Source organism: Cydia splendana, chromosome 27 (genome assembly GCF_910591565.1).
Source record: "Cydia splendana chromosome 27, ilCydSple1.2, whole genome shotgun sequence".
In the NCBI taxonomy this organism is placed as follows: domain Eukaryota; kingdom Metazoa; phylum Arthropoda; class Insecta; order Lepidoptera; family Tortricidae; genus Cydia; species Cydia splendana.
This window is the reverse complement of record NC_085986.1, coordinates 2,470,193-2,493,747: the sequence shown is the minus strand read 5'-3', so window position 1 is coordinate 2,493,747 and position 23,555 is coordinate 2,470,193. Positions and strand designations below refer to the sequence as shown.

General features: G+C 36.6%; 1 protein-coding gene across 1 annotated transcript in view; it reads left to right on the top strand.

Annotated features, from left to right (window-relative positions):
* The window catches only part of LOC134803789 (ankyrin repeat domain-containing protein 50), an 88,908-nt gene that overhangs the window by 12,760 nt on the left and 52,593 nt on the right, over positions 1 to 23,555 (top strand). The window contains exons 5-20 of the mRNA XM_063776625.1: positions 14 to 124; positions 5,417 to 5,596; positions 6,626 to 6,744; positions 7,673 to 7,803; positions 8,859 to 8,953; positions 9,839 to 9,948; positions 11,609 to 12,248; positions 12,657 to 12,800; positions 13,585 to 13,684; positions 14,080 to 14,179; positions 14,585 to 14,707; positions 15,939 to 16,072; positions 18,077 to 18,235; positions 19,530 to 19,613; positions 20,135 to 20,264; positions 23,128 to 23,194. Coding sequence (XP_063632695.1) covers positions 14 to 124; positions 5,417 to 5,596; positions 6,626 to 6,744; positions 7,673 to 7,803; positions 8,859 to 8,953; positions 9,839 to 9,948; positions 11,609 to 12,248; positions 12,657 to 12,800; positions 13,585 to 13,684; positions 14,080 to 14,179; positions 14,585 to 14,707; positions 15,939 to 16,072; positions 18,077 to 18,235; positions 19,530 to 19,613; positions 20,135 to 20,264; positions 23,128 to 23,194 — 2,427 coding nt within the window. The remainder of the gene's footprint in view (positions 1 to 13; positions 125 to 5,416; positions 5,597 to 6,625; positions 6,745 to 7,672; positions 7,804 to 8,858; positions 8,954 to 9,838; positions 9,949 to 11,608; positions 12,249 to 12,656; positions 12,801 to 13,584; positions 13,685 to 14,079; positions 14,180 to 14,584; positions 14,708 to 15,938; positions 16,073 to 18,076; positions 18,236 to 19,529; positions 19,614 to 20,134; positions 20,265 to 23,127; positions 23,195 to 23,555) is intronic.

The following is a 23,555-nucleotide window of genomic DNA, read 5'->3' as shown; positions in this document are numbered from 1 at the left end:
TTTTCCATTGCAGGTTTTCTTGAACGTGAAAGAGAGAGAGAACCGAGAGAGCACCGGCGCGAGCGGGACAAGGACAGGGACAGGGACAGAGACAGGGATAGGGAGAGGGATTTAGAGTTTGACGGTGAGTAATAAAACTAATAAAATAACCTCATTAAGGCACTCTATCTAAACTTTAAATCGATATCGACTTATAGAGCAATATTGAGCGCTGGTGGCCTAGCGGTAAGAGCGTGGGATGGGACTTTCAATCTGGAGGTTGCGGGTTCAAACCCCGGCTCGTACCAATGATTTTCGGAACCTATGTACGAAATATCATTTGATATTTTACCAGTCGCTTTTCTGTGAAGGAAAGCATCGTGAGGAAACCGGACTAATCCCAATAACGCCTAGTTTCCCCTCTGGATTGGAAGGTCAGATGGCAGTCGCTTTCGTAAAAACTAGTGCCTACGCCAATTCTTGGGATTAGTTACCAAGGCTCCCAGGCTCCCATGAGCCGTGGCAAAATGCCGGGACAACGCGAGGAAGATGAAATCAAATTGCCCCATCAGACCATGGTATCCTCATAAGACCCACCATAGAAAGTTTTCCAATTTTTAATTTGACCCTTATTCTATAAGTAAATTGTAACGAATGTCGTTTGTTTCAATACACAATGAAACAATAGTTATTTGTTTCACTCGGGTGCAAAGTTGTTGTTTAACCGCTCGTGCTAATATTGATTCCCGAGCAAGCGAAAGATTCCGAAATTGAACGGAATTCGAAAAATGGAATCTTGAGCGTTGCGAGGGTTTCAAAGCACGAGGGTTAAACAAAATTTGCCCCCGAGTGAAACACAAAATTTTTCACCACACCAATCCGAAGCAAATATTAAATGTAAAATATCAAACAAAATCAAACCAAAGCAAATTCAAATGAATGTTATTAAATATGTATCATCCAAAATCATCATTTAAAAGTCAATTCTACCAGCAAACATAAGAAAACAACTCAAAATTTGCATTTGATTACTTTGCCTCACATGTGAATTAGGTACTGATAGCAAAGTGCAACTTTGCTATCCGTTTTTGAAGTGCAATAGCAAAGTCCAATTTTGCTATCCGTTTTTGAAGTGCAAAGTAAGTCTTTCCGAGCTGGTGTGGTGAAAAAGAAATACTACTTTATTTATTTCTGGAAAGGTTCAAATTGGATTGCAACGAATATGTACATTTTAATGTAGATTTAGACTCACCAGGGTATAATGAAAGAATGTATGATCTTTATTGCGTATTAATTTGATAATAGCCTATAATCTGTATCTTTAGGTATTTAAATAAAAGTAAACAAACAATTTGTACATTTTCGGGTAGTTATAACATTTATTGGTTAACCGACCAAATACAGAACCGCCTGGATCTGTCACTGAACGACCTGACTTTAACCAGGCGTGGCCAGGGACAGGAACCGGTTACCTTAACCGGGGTTTTTCATAGGGTTATTTTAGAGGTGTTTATAAAAACCCCTACCATAACGGTAACCGCTTAATAAGGTAACACTTTGATTCGGTAACCGTATCAGATCGAGTTAACCTCTGTTACCGGTAACCGAAATAAAAACCCAGTCTATTCAGTTACCTCATTATGAGGTTTTGGACCAGTTCAAACGATTGTAATCTTTACGCACACTTAAATTCAACTTATTATTGAATAACCGAGGTTGGCATGGGCGGTCTATGAAGCCTCCAGGACAAACAAGTTTTTTTGCCTTTCCTTTGTTTATCTTTATACCTACCTGTGTGGTGTGTTCTTATTATAAATATTATTATATTATATCTAAAATAAATAAATTAAATAAGTTTAATAAATAAAATAAATAAAATAAATAAAATAAATAAAATAAATAAAATAAATAAAATAAATAAAATAAATAAAATAAATAAAATAAATAAAATAAATAAAATAAATAAAATAAATAAAATAAATAAAATAAATAAAATAAATAAAATAAATAAAATAAATAAAATAAATAAAATAAATAAAATAAATAAAATAAATAAAATAAATAAAATAAATAAAATAAATAAAATAAATAAAATAAATAAAATAAATAAAATAAATAAAATAAATAAAATAAATAAAATAAATAAAATAAATAAAATAAATAAAATAAATAAAATAAATAAAATAAATAAAATAAATAAAATAAATAAAATAAATAAAATAAATAAAATAAATAAAATAAATAAAATAAATAAAATAAATAAAATAAATAAAATAAATAAAATAAATAAAATAAATAAAATAAATAAAATAAATAAAATAAATAAAATAAATAAAATAAATAAAATAAATAAAATAAATAAAATAAATAAAATAAATAAAATAAATAAAATAAATAAAATAAATAAAATAAATAAAATAAATAAAATAAATAAAATAAATAAAATAAATAAAATAAATAAAATAAATAAAATAAATAAAATAAATAAAATAAATAAAATAAATAAAATAAATAAAATAAATAAAATAAATAAAATAAATAAAATAAATAAAATAAATAAAATAAATAAAATAAATAAAATAAATAAAATAAATAAAATAAATAAAATAAATAAAATAAATAAAATAAATAAAATAAATAAAATAAATAAAATAAATAAAATAAATAAAATAAATAAAATAAATAAAATAAATAAAATAAATAAAATAAATAAAATAAATAAAATAAATAAAATAAATAAAATAAATAAAATAAATAAAATAAAATAAATAAAATAAAATAAATAAAATAAATAAAATAAATAAAATAAATAAAATAAATAAAATAAATAAAATAAATAAAATAAATAAAATAAATAAAATAAATAAAATAAATAAAATAAATAAAATAAATAAAATAAATAAAATAAATAAAATAAATAAAATAAATAAAATAAATAAAATAAATAAAATAAATAAAATAAATAAAATAAATAAAATAAATAAAATAAATAAAATAAATAAAATAAATAAACAAAATAAATAAATTTAATAAATTTAATGAATTTAATAAATTAAATAAATTAAACAAATATAACAAATTAAACTAATGAAATAAATGAAATAAATGAAATAAATAAATTAAATAAAATAAAGTTAATAAATTTTAAAATAATAAATATATTCAATAAATTAAATAAATTCAATAAATAAATTAAATTAAATAAATTTAATAAATAAAGTCAATAAAATCAACAAAATATAAATAAAGTAAATAAAATAAACAATTTTTTTAGTATTTTTTTTAGTTCTGACGGCACATCACTAAAACTACTTTAATGTAGCAAACCAGTAAGCAACCGATAATAAAGGTTACCATAACTGAATGAAAACCTGTTAAAAACCCTTAACAAAAACCCTATCGCGATGGGGTTTTGAGATTAACTCGGTTAAAGGTTAGGGTTACCGTTTCAATAAGGTTACCATTACAATCAGGTAACAGCATGATAGGGTTACCGAATGATACGGTAACCGAATCGATTGGGTTACCGAATTGATAGGATTAAGCGTAAAGAGGGGTTTTCCGGTCCTTGGGCGTGGCTCACTCCGCGATTTCGTCGCTTTGCTACAGGTAGCTAAAAGTACATCCGTACGGCCCCAATTTTGGGGTTTTCCATAAGCCGCGCGTGGCGCTGTCGCCACCTAGCGGCCATATCTGTGCTGATAGTAACAGACGCGTTTTGTTAGAGAGTGAGTCTTCTGTACCTAGTACTATTATTTATTCTGTGCCTTAACCTACATTATTTGATCATATGTGACGTCCCACGGTCAAAGGTACCTTATGGCGGGTATGGAGTTATGCATACCCCAGTAATCTACAATAAATAAGCTATCGATAACACAAAAGATCAACCTTCTAGGTTGCGTAGTTACAGAGATATGATTTTTTGAAAATAATGCTGTGAAATGAGCAACTTTACGATAGAGAAGTTTTAAGTTTAGCCGCCTAAAAAACTATGTTCCTGAAGTAAGTTACATAGTTGACTACAAATAATAATACCTTATATATCTGAGATTAAAAAAGTATTGCGACTTGTTCTGTAATGCAAATAGAAACTTTTGATATCGACTGATTTATGTGTATACTAACCAATCTCTTGAAAATAAAGTTTTATTTCATTTTCACGATTGATTGCAATGAGCTCTCAAGATTTAAATTTTATCTATTAGAAAACGACACTGACAGACAGTTTAAGCAAAAAACAATACCGATTTAGAGGTGAAAATATATTTTCTGACTTTTTCATATAAAATCATAAAATTGAATATTTTTACTTTTAATGTGACACACAATCAATTTTTCTGAGCACATATGAAAGAAATTATGTCATTCAAATGAAATAAATCCTAAAACCCCAACTAAATACTATATTTAACCCCTTATGCCACTTTAAACTTACATAACAATAACAGTATTTGCTCCATACATTTACGAAAAGGTACCTTATGGAAATAAATCTAATAATACATCACTACAAAATATCAATCATATTACAGTTTATCTTTTATGAATAGAAAATATTAATTTACATTAAACTGCCCCAAATTTAATTAGTTCTTCGTCATAATAATCTTAAAAAAGACCAATAATTTGTATGTAATGAAAAGGTACCTTGTGATTAAGTTACATGATGAGGCATGATGATGATGATGGAACAGTTAGGATAAACTAATAATATTTTGGTAATGGTATAAATCGTCTATTTCTTATCAATAATATATTTCGGTTGCTATTGAAGATAAGCGGCATTGAGGTTCAATGACCTCAGATATTCCATAAGGTAATGCGTCGGGTATTGGCATTTTTCAGCAAACCAACGGCTGATTTACTGCATGCGACCAAACTAAATGAAGATTATTCTAGTTAAGAAACACTTGACGAGAGTAACTTTGGTATAATAGCAGGCTACTTGGATTTGTGATGTCGGTCGATGTACGGTTATAATATTTGCGAGGCGCCCCAACCAGAACTGAAATTATCAAATTAGTTTTGCAGAATGCTAATACAGTTCTCTACCAAACTTCTTTTCCCGTATTGACTAGTTTTTTTGGGAATTTTCAATCTTTTTTCCATAAGGTACCTTTTCTACTAAACTCTGAGACGACATTACTAGGCTTATAACTAACTTATAACAAAAATAAAAACAGGTAAACAAACGTTACGCATTAAGGTTTCAGATCACACAATAAAAAAAAATTGAGCATTTTTTCACCTCTTTACAAAACATTTCATATCTCCGAAACTAGAAACCCTCATAAGGTACCTTTTCCCGTGGAACGTCACATATAATGTTTTCATCTACCCTCAACTGGCTTAAGGAGCCGTTTGAGGGTAGGTTTTGTTTACTTTTATCTAAATACCTAAAGATACAGAGTATAATTGTGTTTGTTTTTCCTAGGGACACCTCTAACCCCACCATCGTCCCGTCCAGTCCGCAAATCGTCGTCAGCACACCGTGTTTCTGAGACTATATCCGCAGACAAGAGGAGGTTTTTCTGTCGGGAATGGGCGTTCCAAAAAATAGCACATTGTCTGGAACAGCGACCTGCTAGCAAGGCTTGCGGGGCTCTTATATTAGGTACAGTACCTTTTTTAGAGTTCCGTACCCAAAGGGTAAAAACGGGTAGTTTAAGCAAACCTTTTTTGCATGCTTTGTTAAGCAGAATGTATTGGACATTTTTATATTGTAAGAACTTGTTTTGTGTACTACATTCTTGCAAATGAATAAATGATTTAACGGGACGCTATTACTAAGACCCCGCTGTCTGTCCGTCTGTCTGTCACCGGGCTACTCATGAACCTTGATAGATAGACAGTTGAAATTTTCATAGATGATGTATTTCTGTTGCCGCTATAACAACAAACAAAATAAAATAAATATTTAAGTGGGGCTCCCATACAACAAACGTGATTATTTTGCTGTTTTCTGCGTAATGGTACGGAACCCTTCGTGCGCGAGTCCGACTCGCACTTGGCCTGTTTTTCTACCTATACATACCTCTTTCAACCTTTTAATTACAGCAAGAACAAAGAGAAAAACAAATTACTTGTGTGCGTGATTTGCATTATATTGCGCCATCTACTTCAGCTGTCATTATAAATAAATGAGGCTGGCATTATGGGCACTTTTGCACCGGAAGCTACAAAGAACGGGTTTGACTAATAGCAAAGAGAATAAAGTCTATAGAGACGGATTGTCAAAGTAACTTATGTAGCCACTGTAAATTTACTGCCATCTTTCGACAGAACATAAAACTGTTAGAACGCCTTTTGACTTTGATCCTTATTCTTTCACTGATATGTGTTAACTTATTAAATATTGATATTCACGCCATCTACTCGACTATGGCTAAAGGTATGGCTTCATGTTTTCGAGCGATGGCGCCACAACCTTCAGCCTATGCTCGAGTAGATGGCATGAATATTAATATTTAAAAAGTTAACACATATCAGTTAGAGCATAAGGATCAAAGTCAAATGGCGTTCAAACAGTGTTAATCTTCTGTCGAAAGATGGCAGTAAATTAACTGTAGCTACATAATTTACCATGACAGTAACTCTCTACTTCAAATCCTCTTTGCTAATAGTTATCTTGGCATTGTTTCAGGGGACGCTGGCAGTGGCAAAACTGCGCTATGTCAGGAGCTAAGCGATCCCGGCCAGGGTCCGCAGGCTCGCCAACAGAGGGCGCTGAACAGAAGACTGCTGGCCAGGCATTTCTTACAAGTAAGCAGTTATTGCTACCATCTATGGTCATTAAAGATATATCGGCACTAATTTGAAAAAAAAAAACTTGTATCTTGTTCTGTCAATCAAAAGAACAATGTGGTATATATGTATGTGATGCATGGCCTGCCAATATATAACTCCGTATAAGATAAATTAAGTCTTAAGAAAAAAAACGTGCCTCCGAAAATCAAGAAAAATGTATGCTCGAAAACATGGCGCCATACCTTTGGCCTATACTCGAGTAGATGGCGATGGATGACATTTAACAATTTTAACACGTATCAGTGAAAGAACAAGGATCGAAGTTAAATGGCGTTCTAAAAGTTTTAATCCTGTGTCGAAAGATGGCAGTAAATTTACCGTGACTACAAAATTTACTTTGACAATACGCCACTATACTAAATTCCAATGGTCATCTACACATCGGTAACTCGTGGCATTTAGGTAGCACTTAAAAGATTAGTGATGAGCACACATCGGTAACTCGTGGCACTTGACAGTTTCTAACAGACTAGTGATGTGACAATGTTCTTCCTATACGAGTCGAGAAAAATAAACCACTAAAAAAAGGGATTAATTAAACTAAACTTTTAAGTGCTACCTAAATGCCACGAGTTACCGATGTGTACAGTGATTACTATACAATCAAAAGTTTCAATGGATATTAAGGCTTTTTACAGTCCTTCTGTGCTCCATTACGACACTCTGTGGTATAATAAGCGCATTACGTAATTACATCGAAAATGTAAAGGGCCATATGTACTGTAAAACGTACGATACACGTGCGAATAGGTTATTCGCAACTCATGTCGATTCGATCTCGAGAATATGTAAATTCATATATTTCACACTTGTATCGTAAATAACTATTAGTATACGATAGTTTATTTAATTTAGGGACTAAATAATGATTGCATGATTACAGGGTCACAGCGAAAGTAGCCTTCGTCCGGGAGAATTCATCCGCTCCTTGGCTATGCAGATTTTGAGTCAATCGTCGCGCCGTCCTCGTGCTGATACGAGCGAGAGGGATGCCTCTCCGAGGGATTGCGACGGGTAAGAAAACATTATAAACTTTTTTGTTTTGCCTATCCCGGGTTTGAAGATAAAGATAAAAAATAGTTTATTCAAGTAGGCATATTGCTGGCCCAATATTACAGGGTTCTATGTTTCCCTTTTATCGAACTGAAATTTGAACATTGTCATTGTTACATTAAGTCGAATTTCAACTAGTTTGAAAATGTTACATAGAACCCTGTAATATTGGGGTAGCGATATTACAATGCGCTTATGAACGTCAAATATAGCTATACCGGCTCCAACCCTACACCTCTGCCTCGAGAAGATTTAAATCCGGGTAGTGCCCACAACACAAGCCTTATTGAGCTTACTGTGGGACTAGATCGATTTCTGTAGGATTGCCCAATAATTTATTTATTTATAACTTGAGAACGAATATAAAAACTATGTTATATTAACTAGCTTATTTTTTAAACATTATTTAGGTACTTCTATATTTTACAAAATTATATTTTCTCTGCGGACTTATGTATAATCCTAAAAAACGCTGTTTAAATTCAAATGAAAATTTACGGATTAAAAGAGATGTGTAATGAACCCAGATACGTCAGCTGCCGCTCCGTTGGAGGGTTAATGTAGCATTGTAGCAAAACAATAGTTTTAGTCATTTCCTCTTGATTGAGAATTAATAGAAGCTGAAATAGTAGTTTGTGTTACAAGGGATCAAAATAATATATTTCCGTCAAGGGCGTCGTACATTGAATCCTGAATGAAGCGATGGATTCTACAATAGAATAATTTTGATACCGTGTGGCACATACTGCTATTCACATCAACTATGAGGAAATTGTTGTTCCAAAATATGTATTATTTGACCAAAAAAAAATAGTATGCAAGAAAGAAAAAATCGTGTCCTAGAACAGAAAAGTATAACTTTGATCCCTCCTAGCAGGGAAGAAAAGTGCCACTTTGATCCCTCCTAGCGGGGAAGAAAAAGCCCTTATTCGAATAGATGATGTGAAATAAAAATTGTTGTTTTAAGATGAATGTTGCTTGTCTCATGCAATTAACGAATTTTTTTTTATTCCCAGACGCAATTCCGAAGAAGAGCGATTGATCAGCAAATTCCAGGAGCTTGGTGACGATGGCGAAGACAGTTCTAAACCTCTCCTGGCTGATAGTGAGGGTTCGTATTATTCATACTATAAAGGCGAAAGTGTGTTTGTCTGTCTGCCTGTCTGTCTGTTACCTCTTCACGCTTAAGCCGCTGAACCGATTTAGTTGAAATTTGGTATAGAGATAGTTTGAGTCCCGGGGAAGGACATAGGATAGTTTTTATGTCGAAAATCATCCCTGAAGAGAGTGCAAAGGGGGGTGGAATTCAAAGAGTTAATGGATTGCCTAATAATTGAAGTAAGCAATGCGCGAATTGAGTGATTGCTATTAGCATTATACAGGCGCTATACCTACTTTAGCTGCTGTCACTAATTCCATTTATATAACACTGTCAATAATATAACACACACTTGTAAAGAATATGGCCATGAATTAAGGTCTAGAAAACTACGATTGAATTTGAACTTCGCTATATCACAATTAGTCGAGAGTTAAACCAATTTAACTCTGCTCTGGGTCGAATTACTTAATCGTAATAAACATATAGGTAGAATAGGGAGTATTACTGCAATGTTCTGCCGCCAGAGAGCAGCACTAATTTATTTAGTAAACCATAGAGTAACTTAAACATACTAGGCCTTTAACAGTTTTTTGACAAGTTTTCACTATGACATTGATGCACCAAGGCGGTTTGTTTACAGGTGGCCTACCGCGAAACGCGAAAATTCGAATTTCTTTATCTGCCTCTCTATCGATCGAATAAGAGTGATAGAGAGGCAGAAACCGAACTTTCGACTGTCGTGTTTCACGGTAGGCCATGTGATAGACCTAGTGACGCATGATGTGTCATTGATGATGTCAATGAGGTTTGTTTACTGTATGTGCTAGTGGTGACACCTACGCAGAGTTTTGTCTAATATTCCCTATTGAAACGAATTGTGTGTTTTGTGAACAGACCAACGAACGGACGAGGAAGATGGCGGCGGGCGGCGCACGCGCACGATTGATCGTATCCACGAGCGGGAAGCATATACTGATTCTATGGCCGATACTAATGCTGAAAATGTGAGTAATGACTACAAAAAAATAATAGTACTACGTACAGAAGACTCACTCTCTAACAAAACGCGTCTGTTACGACCAGGACAGATATGGCCGCTAGGTGGCGACAGCGCCACGCGCAGCTTATGGCTAGCCACCAAAATTGGTGTGGAACGGATGTACTTGTAGCTACCTCTAGCAAAGCGACGAAATCGCAGAGGGAGCCACGCCTGGTATTGACAAAAAAATACGAAAAGAGTAAATAAAGCAATATATGTTTATATGAGGCGTGCATGAACTATAGGGGGCAGCATAGGAGCCGTCAGACTTTTGGCGCGAGGCGTAAATGTGTCGTTTATGCTTCCGATGTAGCCCACAAGATGGCAGAACCTACTATGCACAAGGACACCTACCTACGAAAACGGTAGATGGTAGCACTTGTTTTGGCAATGTACATGTGCACATATGTTTCCGATTCAGGCCACAAGATGGCAGACCCTCCAACGCGCACGGTCCCTATTAGAATGTCCAATATAAGTGTCTCACATTTTGACCATTTTAGACTTACTTGGCTCAGCAACCCAAAATGAGACTTGGCCTCCGACACAAGACAGCGCCACTTTTCGTCGGTCCTGTGCGACCTCTCGCCAATTGTTGACCCGAAGTTCGCGCAGGTCCGCCTCCACCATGTCGCACCAGCGATACCTGGGGCGTCCTATGGGACGTCTTCTATCCTTTATGACCCCCTCTGAAAATATAGTAAGATATGGCTCGACCTTACCCCCACTCCATAAATCTCACGTCAAGATTTTGGATAAGACCAGTTATGGTAATCTGATTTTGATTAGATTCCTGGATGGATTTATACAGGGTGGCCAGAATAAGTGCATTCCCTTTGCCAGGGAGGTTTTGGGATTATACTGAGCAACTCTTACTACGGGACCAACCCCGAAATAGCGAAAAAAAATTAACCCTCCCATAGAAAATGGACCAGCCAAAATGTATGAAACAGTCTCCCTGGCAACGGGAATACACTTATTTTTTGGCCACCCTGCATACAAAAAAAATGAAAATTCCAATTTTTTTCTATTTATTAAGACTAAAGTAGTCTAGTTCTTACGTTCAGTGTTCTTGCAATTTTAAACATTTTTTACGTAGTATTTTCTGATACTTCTCTCTCCCCCGCGTCAAAATTGGGTTAGATCTTGCTTGCTAACTTGTATTCTGTATCTTTAGGTATTCAAATAAAAGTAAACAAAATCTACCCTCAAATGGCTCTTTAAGTCAGTTGAGGGTAGATGAAAACGTTACACGATCAAATAATGTAGGTTAAAGTCAGGTCGTTCAGTAACTGATCCAGGCGGTTTTATATTTGGTTGGTTGGCAGGATTGAAAAGACAAGAGAAGAAGGGAGACCTAGAATCACTTATCTCAGCCAAATAAAAAATAATGCGTCGTATGAGGAAATTAAAAGACTGGCACAAGAAAGAAATGATTGGCGATTTCTCCACCGACAAGAGCAAAACTCTTAAGTTATGATGATGATGATGATGAAGCTATAAATGTTATAACTACCCGAAACCGAAGCCGAAACTGTACAAATTATTTGTTTACTTTTATTTAAATACCTAAAGATACAGAGTATAGCAAAAGAAATCATTAATAAACTGACTTTCCTTTGCAGGTGCCAGAAATCCTGCCGCGCTCCAGCGTCAAAACCACCAACCCGTTCGCTACAGACGAAAAAGAGAACCCTCTATACGAGAACCATGAAAACCTATTCCTTCGCAATATTTCCCAACGCCAGTCCAAAGAGATACGCAACTCTAGACTACTCCGTCAAAGCTCAGAACCGCTCACTGAGAAAAAACCTAGCGTACTCCAAAAAAGTCTATCCACAGATCAAAAAACTGATAGTAACAGCGAAAATGAGAAGACTAACAGTCCTCCTAAGTCTAGAATACCAGTGGCTAACTTTAAATACCCTAACAAGAGCGAGCTAAAACCTAATTCTGTTGAAAATTCGCCGCAGAAGAAAGAAAAAGAGTTACCTGAGTACCAGAATGTTCTAGAACGAGAGAAGAAAGAGGATGACCCGCCTCCAATACCTTCTTTGCCAGTCAGTCCAAGGACTTTAATAGCGAACGCGTACTATGATAAATTGTTGTCCGAGCCGGAGATACAGCAAGCGTTGTTGCCTCATAATTTGGAGAAGAATCCGGATGAGTGCTTTAAAAAGGCACTATTATTTCCACTTTTGGAGATAGATCCGCCCAAGCAATGTTTGTTTTTGCTGGTGGACGCCATTGATGAAGGGTTAAATGGTAAGTTTCTTATTTAATTTAAATTGTATTTAGCATCTGTCAAATCGCAAGCGCCATAACTAAGACCTAAAGGGAAACAGGTAAATTTTGAGAATAGATGCCAGGTTGCGGGCGTCTGGCAGGTGTACATTGGTGGAGGACTGAGTGAAAAGAATCTGGAAGCGTGCTTTAAGAAGGTTGAATTAAATCTTGTTTTTTTATCCCAAATGACAGTTCGATCGCATTGCCCCAATGGGGTTGGCAATTGTCAAAGATTTGCATAGATGGAGCCAGCATAGGTTTTCTCTATCTCTAGTTTTGTTCTATGAGATAATGAAACACGCCGGCAATGGATTATCATACAAAATTGTCGCTTTAGGTCGTAGGCGTGCACGCTGGGGCATTTTGAGACATTTGTTTCTTTTTCAGGCCAACCGCCAGAGCGAGACAGCACGACGGAGTCGCGCACTGTTGCCGCTCTGCTCTCTCGTCACCAGCACCTGTTCCCGCAGTGGCTGCTGCTCGTCTGTTGCGCCAGAAGACAGAGCAAGAGTCTCACCAAGATGTTCACAGGTACAAGCTACTTTCAACCTAGTGTCGGTGGTGTAAAGTCCAAACTCGAATGTTATTGATCAAGGTAAAGTTGACGCAATCGTCCGCTAGATGGCGCTGAACTGGCCGCGGCGATTCCTACATCGCGCTAACGACGTGTTGACGTAAAATCTATAAGTAGATAAAGCATACAGACATAGTCTGTCTGCTGCGCCAGAAGACAGAGCAAGAGTCTCACTAAGATGTTCACATGTACAAGCGACTTTCAACCTAGTGTCGTTGGCGTAAAGTTCAGACCTAATGTTCAGGGGTAAGGGTAAAGTTGACACAATCGTCCGCTAGATGGTGGTGTATCGGTCGACGCGTTTCTTACATCGCTCTAACGTTATATTGAGGTGGAACCTACAAGGACATCTAAAAAAACAATTGATCAACCTAGTGTCGTTGGCGTAAAGTTCAAAATCTAATGCTGACATTGACAGAAATGTTCACTATAGTATGTTTTAAACTCGATGAGTAGGATGACACCTGTCATTTTAATATATTTGTGCGAGATTTGGCGTTTTTAGGTTATAAATTATATGGAGACTACCCAGTGCATATGGTCCTACTTTCCGCACTAGTGCAGGAAACGACACTTTCCGTGCATATGTCAAAGGTTCAAAGGGTCATATGTACTGTAAAACGTTGTACGATACACGTGCGAATAAGTTATCGTGTCGGGTCGTGTTATAATTTATCGCCACTCGTTTCGAATTTCCTCTTTTCCGCACTTGTATCGTAAATATCTATTATTTGTTGACAGGATTCAGGAAGATAACCCTGGATGAGCTTCAGCGAGCTCACGTGTCGGCTGACGTACAGAGATACGTGCTGTCCAGACTTGATACAGAGCCTAGACTCAGGTAATAGCTTACACATGGTTTCAATAAAACCTGTTCTTTTGATTCAAAGGTCTCTATTGTTTCCCATTAAGTTTTAAGTCATAATGTATTGTTTGTCTGCATTTTCGTTAGTCATAAATTAGTTTTTCTCAGAAACGCGTAACTTTTCATGATTGCCATAAAACAAACCTATCCCAACCTAACCTATCTATAGGATAACCTTACGAAAATCCTGAAAAGTTAACGGTTTCAGAATTATGACTCATGAATCAGACAATCAAAGGGATCCGTCTTTGATAAATGGCAAAACAAGTGCCGACAACGTAAACCCTCTGCCATAGACCAAGAATATCATTGAATGCCATATAGTCCGTTCATATTTGATGTATTTAATATTGCATTCTACTTTTCCTCAGAGCGCGCGTATCGCATGACGCCACCGCCGCCGCGGCTGCCGCGGCCGCGCTCGACCATCTACGGATCAAGAGCGATGGCTGCCTTCTGTATTTAGAGAAGGTATGTATATATATCCACATTCTCATCATACTCAGACAGAACAAATAGCACAAATTTTACAGTAAAAGCCGACGTTGAAAAAATTACAGTGAAACGTTAACGAATTGCATGTAATATCTACTGTTATTTAATTGATGAGTTGTATACCCTTAACCAAAGATCATTGACCCTGTGTGAAACGTAAAATTATTATTGTTTTATATTATGTTTTTTTCATTGAACTATAATTATTACCTACTTGTAAAATTTGTATTTTATTTTGACTTGCAAACGGTACTTTTATTTTACCAATAAATATCTGTATTATGTATTCAGTATAAAGAGTGCAGAAGGCAACACGGTATGTGTATTATATGTTCTTAATTCTAGAAATAATACTACGAAACTAAACAAAATTGTCTACAGGTGTTAGACGGAGTGGCAGATGGCTTCATAGCGCTCCGCGAAATCAAGGAGATACCTGGGACACTGAACGGTCTATATCTATGGCTGGCTCAGCGGCTATTCCATGGAAGGCGATTCACTAAGGTACCCGTTATATAATTACTAGCTTTTGCCCGCGACTTTGTCTGCGTGAAATCAGTAACAGCAGCTAGTGTAAGCATAGCGCCTGAATAAAGTGTAATAGCAAACATTCAATTTGAGCATAAGTTTCAATCAGTGATCAGGCAATTCATTAACTCTCTCAATTCCACCCCCCCTTTTCACTCGCTTTAGGGATGATTCCCGACATAAAAAAATATCCTATGTCCTTCCCCGTGACTCAAAATATTTCTATGCCAAATTTCAACTAAATCGGTTCAGCGGTTTAAGCGTGAAGAGGTAACAGACAGACAGACAGACACACTTTCGCATTTATAATATTAATTAATTATTAGTATGGATGTACATAATTATATTTATTAGCAGAAGGCCTTTTTAGTCACCTTCTGAATTGACTTGCTTACTGTTGTGGCGCAACGACCCGAAGTGGATCTTGGCCTCCGACACCAAAGACCGCCATGCTACTCTGTCCAAAGTGGTCCAAAGCCGTTTCTCTCCAGTCGATGGCGCCGAGTTCGCTAAGTTCTTTCTGCACTTCGTCTCTCCAGTGGTACCTAGGGCGCCCAGACGGTCTTCGGCCAATTGGTACTCCAGAGTACGCCCTCCAGACTGCGCGATCTTCTCTTGCTAAATTTAGTATCCTAAATTCTGATATGGGTCGACATAAAATAAGTTACGGCAAATATGTAACAATTATGAATCTAATACGATCATTTATATTCTTCTGCATTCATAAGTAATAGTTACTGATTTTAAAAAAGCGTTTTTCAATTAAAAGACATATCAAGATCGCTTACCTTCTTTGAAGTTCTTTCTAATGCTAAAAAAAACGAACTATAAATTGTTGCCATATTTAAGAATATGTCAAAAATGTGACAGTTAGGCAGGAAGTGGCGCCCTCAATAATTTCCTACAATTTCTTGTCGGACTATAAATGCGGGTACAGTTTCCTAAACTATGTGACTTTATCTATATAGTTACTCACGATCGGCCTGTTGGTACGCGGTTACAACTCCAAGACAACAAGACAAACAAGACATGTGTGATGTGGATTCTTTAAGAACGTCTACCTACACTCCGTTTATGAAAAACCCCATGCTGTAGACTTTTGAGAAAAAGAGGCTTGAAAAGCACATGTTCAAATACCATTACATGATATTACGAGTTACCGGTAAATTTATTCCAGACTTTTGTCTAAAAAAAACATTTTCGGCAGGTCCGTCTTCTACTGGACGTATTGCTGGCGGCTCGCTGTGGTGTCACTGAAGAAATGCTGTACAAATGTCTTCTCACTAAAGAGTACAGTGTTACTAGAGAGGATTTTAATAGACGCCTACATTTACTGCGAAGGTAAGTTTTATTTTTAGGGTTCCGTACCCAAAGGGTAAAACGGGACCCTATTACTAAGACTTCGCTGTCCGTCCGTCCGTCCGTCCGTCCGTCCGTCTGTCACCAGGCTGTATCTCACGAACCGTGATAGCTAGACAGTTGAAATTTTCACAGATGATGTATTTCTGTTGCCGCTATAACAACAAATACTAAAAACAGAATAAAATAAAGATTTAAATGGGGCTCCCATACAACAAACGTGATTTTTGACCAAAGTTAAGCAACGTCGGGAGTGGTCAGTACTTGGATGGGTGACCGTTTTTTTTTTTGCTTTTTTTTAGTTTTTTTTTTTTGCATTATGGTACGGAACCCTTCGTGCGCGAGTCCGACTCGCACTTGCCCGGTTTTTAATTTATAGTTTATACATCTACCTCTAGCGTCCCATTGTCCTAATATCTCAATATAGTTTTTTAGGGTTCCGTACCCAAAGGGTAAAACGGGACCCTATTACTAAGACTTCGCTGTCCGTCCGTCCGTCCGTCCGTCCGTCCGTCCGTCCGTCTGTCACCAGGCTGTATCTCACGAACCGTGATAGCTAGACAGTTGAAATTTTCACAGATGATGTATTTCTGTTGCCGCTATAACAACAAATACTAAAAACAGAATAAAATAAAGATTTAAATGGGGCTCCCATACAACAAACGTCATTTTTGACCAAAGTTAAGCAACGTCGGGAGTGGTCAGTACTTGGATGGGTGACCGTTTTTTTTTTGCTTTTTTTTTTTTTTTTTTTTTATGGTACGGAACCCGTCGTGTGCGAGTCTGACTCGCACTTGCCCGATTTTTAATTGCAATAGGACAGCGGTCGGCAACCTTTTAGCAGCCAAGGGCCACATAGTAGTTAACGAAGCTTACGCGGGCCGCAATATTTGTGACTTTAGCAGACATTGTCGTTTTTCAATATTACATACAAAATAGCCAGGGAGGCTCGCGGTCCGCAAGCGAAAGGTTCGCGGGCGCATGCGGCCCGTTGCCGACCGTTGCAATAGAGTTGCAGTTGTATAGTTTCGTTCGATTTTGAAACAAAAACAAATTACATAATTCTATTTTCTAACAATATTTACTTTCACTGCCATTGTTTCTTGTACTTTGTGCCGCTAGAGGTTATTAAACGTTTAGTGATTCAGTCTTTATTGTTCACTGGCATCACAAAAGCAATGTTTTACAACTATCTTTCATATTCTCTATTCTATTCTATTCTATATTTATTTTATGAAAAGCGGAAGGTTTGTCGCGTAGTAGATGACAGTTTAAAGGGTCTCTATTGTTTCCCAAATAGTTTGTCATAAGTCATAATGTATTGTTTGTCCGAATTTTCGTTAGTCATAATTGGTTTTTCTCAGAAACGCGTAACTTTTCACGATTGCCATAAAACAAACCTAACCTAACCTAACCTATCTATAAAATAACCTTACGAAAATCCTGAAAAGTTAACGGTCTCAGTTTTATGCAAAGACATATGTAACTTCGTATAAGACGAATAAAGTCTAAGGAAAAAACGTGCCTCGGAATTCAAGTAAAAGTCATTCTCGAATAGATGGCGCACACACCTTTAGCCTATCTTCGGCTAGATGGCGTGACGACACCGTTTCATATTTAGCAATTTTAACACATAGATATCAGTGAATGAACATGGATCAAAATGATATAAAGATAATAAAATCATTTATCCATATATATACATTTTTTTATAACTTTATACGTTTTCATTTTGAGTTTTAGTCGTGTGTCGATAGATGGCAGTAAATTTACAGTGACTACAAAATTTACAATGACAGGACCCCTCTATACTATCTATTCTTTTTGGTTTTATGACTAACGATAATATGACAAACAATACATTATGACTTAAATCTTAATGGGAAACAAAGGGACCCCCAGTTTAAAGGACTAAAAACAGTTTGCAAGTGACTAAATAGCTGCAAATCGATTCAGTCCTTTATTTAGACAACTCATCTGTTGCAGGATATTAGTAATGGAGCGTTCTACAGGCTACCTATCCATCTTCCACCACTCCTTCGCCGTGTGGCTGTTGGATGTTAAACATTGCACGCGGCGTTACCTTTGCTGCCCCGCCGATGGACATGCCGCGCTTGCCATGTACTATACTCTGTTAGCAAAAAGGTAAGACATAATTACCCCATATATGAAAGCCGTATCAAGATATCGAATGCACGTAGCCGTAATACAAAAATTGCCTAGCCTAAGAAGGCTGAACGAAATTTGGTTTAACTCTGTTAGCAAAAAGGTACGTTATTTTTATAGCATAAGGTTTACAATCAGTTGGCTTGAACTGTGTCAACGATGACACCAATCGCCGGCCTTATGTCATCGCCATAAGGTCTCGTTTGCTGTGGCTGATAGACGTCAAGCACTGCACGCGGCGCTACCTCTGCTGCCCTCGCCATGTATTTCACGCTATTGGCTAAAAGGTATTAAGACATAATTTCCCCAAATATGAAAGCCGTATCAACATATCGAATGCGCCTAGCCGTAATACAAAAATTGCCTAGCCTAAGAAGGCTGAACGATAGTTGGTTTAACTCTGTTAGCAGAGAGGTACGTTATTTTCATACAATAAGGTTTACAATCAGCTGGCTTGACCTGTATCAACGATGGCACGAGCAATCGCCGGCCTTATTCCGTTGCCATAAGGTCTCTTTTGCTGTGGCTGTTGGACGTCAAGCACTGCACGCGGCGCTACCTCTGCTGCCCTCGCCATGTATTACACGCTATTGGCTAAAAGGTAAGACATAATTTCCCCAAATATGAAAGCCGTATCAAGATATCGAATGCGCGTAGCCGTAATGCAAAAATTGCCTAGAAGGCTGTAAGATAGTTGGAGTAAATGCTAAAAATGTATGGTTTTCCCCATGTATGAGAGGCGTATCGGGATATCGAATGCACGTTGTTGTAGTACAAAAAAATATTTAGGATTAGAGTAAATGTACTACACTCTGCTGGTCTAGAGGTATGGTTTTCCCCAGTTATGCAAGCCATATCGTGATATCGAATGAACGTAGCTGTAATACACAGTTTATGACTGTAATACTAGGATATATGTGACATACTATTTTTTTATATTAAAGGAAATATTATGTGTCATAGGACAAAAAAAATGCCTATTATCTAAACTCTGTTTGCAAAGTGGTATAGTTTTTCCCAGTTATACAATGCAAGTCATATCGTGATACCGAATGCATGTAATCCAGAGTCAAACAAAATATAGTTCTGTGGAGCTTTGTCCTTAACAAAAAAATTGTAACTTCTTGTGTAATAAATAACTAAATAATTTAAAAAAAAAGTCGTCCAACAAAATATGTCAAGGATGGTTGCTGTTTGAACTGCAAAATGTTTGTGTTTGCAATTAATGAGTATTGTTTTTTTATATGTTTTACATTTATATATTTTTTTACAGATTGAGCGCTCTGGAAATACACAACTATGTGTTCCATATGACTAGTCTGGAACAACATATGGCGGGACAGAAGAAGAAGACTAAGTAAGTTAATTAAACCATTATTTTGCATATTTTTTGTGTATAATTAGTATTTCCGACCAATATAATTTTATAAATATACCTTGCCTTATATTTGACAACTGTAGTAAATGGTGATGTACTGATCCATATGTTTTACAGTGTACTAGGTCTTACAGTGCGATAATTTCTGTATAATTTTATGCGTCTTTACTTTTTGTTTGTTTATACAAAATTTTATATCTTGGAGACCCGGCTTTGCTCGGAAAACATATAAAAACTCAAAAATGCCCGTTTTCCCAGAGATAAGAGTGTGTGATGCTTTTTTGAATTTATAATACTTAGGGCATACTGAAAATTTCTGGACTGGCCACTTAGAAAAAATAAGTCATCTCATATATCAGAATCTAGAAACTTTCAGTACGGCCCACGTATTTAAGACCTTTTGTTAACCACATTTAACGCAAATAAAGAGCTTACTTACTTACTTATATAAGTGTTTTAAGTTATAAGATAAGTTTCTTACGAATTCTTTTTTTTTGTAGCGACCAAGAAGAAGTGATAGATCTCCACACACTAGTACTCTTATGGGTACTGGATTCTGGCTGCGACGTGGAGTCGGCGTTACGGCGAGAAAACGATACTATGCGACAACTAGACACCATCGACACTCAGGTACGCTCTTATGAATTAAAATGAAATCTAGACTAGACATGTGTCGTTCACGAGTGAGTTATTTAACCTCCTACCTACTCGTATTTTTAACTTAAACTATATGTCGCATACATAGAGGTGTTCTACGTCCTTTGCGTAGGACAAATGTAGGCACAAGGTTAAATGAACTGTATCATTTGACTGAACTCACTCACTCTTCAACTCGCTCATTTCGCTCAGTAACTCATCTATCTCAGTGTTTCCTGCTCGCTCTTACCCACTCATGATTCGAATGAGCCGGCCGAGCGTGACGAGCGAGTGAGACGATGCGAATAGGTTTCGGAGCGGTTCGGAAGAATTCGGAGGGTGTCGGGAAAACATGGCGGGATCGTATCGCGTGATTCGCCATCTTGGTCGCACTTATGGCATTTGATTGATTGACATCTCTCTCTACTCACTCGTGAACAATGTAGCTTACAGATCCACTGAGCGAAATGAACGAAATGAGCGAAATGAGTGATACATATCACCGCGAGCGAAAGATATGAATCAATCTTTTCAACTCAGTGAAGCGTTTTGCGCATCTCTAATCTAGACTTATAGATATCAACCGGGATATGAACAATGATTACCTTTTGTTTTGTATTGTACAATACAAAAGGTAATCACGGTTCATATCCCGGTCGATATAAGTCTAGTGAATCTAACCGTGAATCATTAAAAACTGTTAAAATGAAAATTTCTTTTAACTTTCTTTCTAATATTTCTCAAAAAAACCGGCCAAGTGCGAGTCCGCGCACGAAGGGTTCCGTACCATTACGCAAAAAACGGCAAAAAGAATCACGTTTGTTGTATGGGAGCCCCACTTAAATATTTATTTTATTCTGTTTTTAGTATTTGTTGTTATAGCGGCAACAGAAATACGTCATCTGTGAAAATTTCAACTGCCTAGCTATGACGGTTCACGAGATAAAGCCTGGTGACAGACAGACGGCCAGACAGACTGACAGCGAAGTCTTAGTAATAGGGTCTCGTTTTTACCCGTTGGGTACGGAATCCTAAAAAGTAAAAACGGAAAAATTATCGCTTTGGGAGAAACATGTATTCGACGCAGACGAGTAAGTCTCGGTAGCTGAGTTGAGAATTATAGGCCTGTGTCGTAGAGCCACGAGTTTTTTCATTTGTTATAAATGTGCTTTCGACAGAGCCGAGAAGTCGAGTGACTACAAAATGTTAATTATGAATACATACATACCCACATACATACCGTCAAAATCATAACCCTCCTTTTGCGTTGCCTTAGTCGGGTAAAAATAAGCAAAATCTATCGAATATCTGCTAAACTTTCTCAGTTTTACAACAATCGCTGTTAAATTGTTGTGAATATGAATACATAGTATAATATACCTATACTTTTCTTGCATTGTAAAAAAGATACTCAAAATATATACAGTCAGCAGCAGAAATTGCTAAGCGGGCGAGGTGTTCAAAATTATCTTGCGCGACTTTATGGTTAAGAAAATAAGAGCGTGTCAAGGTAATTTTGAACAGCTCGCCCGCTTAGCAACTTCTGCTGCTGACTGTACAAATGCTCTAATGCAACGGTTTACATTATTATTTCTAAGTCTATACGTTTCTGCATTTCATTGTTTCATTTCGTGGTAAACTATATACTCGTACTTTATGCTTTCAATATACTTTTAGTAAGGGGTTGTGCACAAATCGCGCGAGGTGTTTTTGGCTACTTTTTGACCCCTACCTCCCCCGTGGTGATATTTGGTGAGGTTTTCGACATCTTACACAGATCAAACCTAGCCCCAAACTAAGCAAAGCTTGTACTATGGGTACTAGGCGACGATATACATACTTGTATAGATAAATACATACTTATATACAAACAACCATGACTCAGGAACAAATATTAGTGTTCATCACACAAATAAATGCCCTTACTGGGATTCGAACCCAGGACCATCGGTTTAGCAGACAGGGTCACTATCCACTAGGCCAGACCGGTCGTCAAAAATACACGTGAGGTTTCCTTATACCCCCCCTTCCCCAACGTGATCTGTCGTGATTTTTTCGTGACCCCCACCCCCCCTATCGAACCTCGCGTGATTTGTGCACAAGCCCTAATACGTTTGTATGAAATGTAGTTTTAGGTTGCCATGAATAAATGAAATTATTCTTATTCTTATTCATTGTAAAGGGATGATAAAGACTTCAGGCCAGTGACCCACTTTTGTCTGACTCCCTGGCTAATGTATGAATCACGATAAATTCTTCGAACAGGAAACGTGTTTTGATATAAAATTTACATTGCTTTTTTGCAAAATAATACTCAATCAACTGTTGGCACCGTAAATTTACTGTGGCTACATAATTTACTTTTCACCACACCAGCTCGGAAAGGCTTACTTTGCACTTCAAAAACGGATAGCAAAGTTGCACTTTGCTATCAGTAATTCACATGTGAGGCAAAGTAATCTAATACAAATTTTGAGTTGTTTTCTTATGTTTGCTGGTAGAATTGACTTTTAAATTTTGATTTTGGATGATAAATATTTAATAACATTCATTTGAATTTGATTTGGTTTGATTTTGTTGGATATTTTACATTTAATATTTGCTTTGGGTTGGTGTGGTGAAAATTTTTGTGTTTCACTCGGGGGCAAATTTTGTTTAACCCTCATGCTTTGAAACCCTCGCAACGCTCAAGATTCCATTTTTAGAATCTTTCGCTTGCTCTGGTATCAATATTAGCACGAGCGGTTAAACAACAACTGTGCCCCCGTGTAAAACAAATAACTATTGACAATCCGCCTCTATTTCAAATTCTCTTTGTTAATAGTCTACAGGACTTTAATGGACATTTCTGTTACAGAAAACGGAAAGTAAACCCGAGGATAAAGAAGGTGACCCTGAATCAGAAGGAAAAGATTCAATTTCGGGTAAGTTTATGTAATTTCTACCTACTACATGAGTGGATACTTTTTCTCGGTTTCGTTAAACATACATTTTTACTCCGCACTTCAAAATAGCGAGTCTATTTTACGAAATTTTGGAGCGCGTGGCCTTGACCGGTCGGATAGAAAAATTTCAAAAAAATACACGTGAGGTTATGTTGGGGAGGGGGGGGGGGGGGTAGCCAAAAACCTCACCAAATATCACCAAGGGGGACGGGGGGTCATAAAATAGCCGAAAACACCTCGCGTGATTTGTGCACAACCCCATGGGGTCCCAGCGCGCACAAGTTGTTCGCAGAAATCGCGAAGCGTCTGGTTGATGTAACTGGTGACCGAAGAGCTGGCG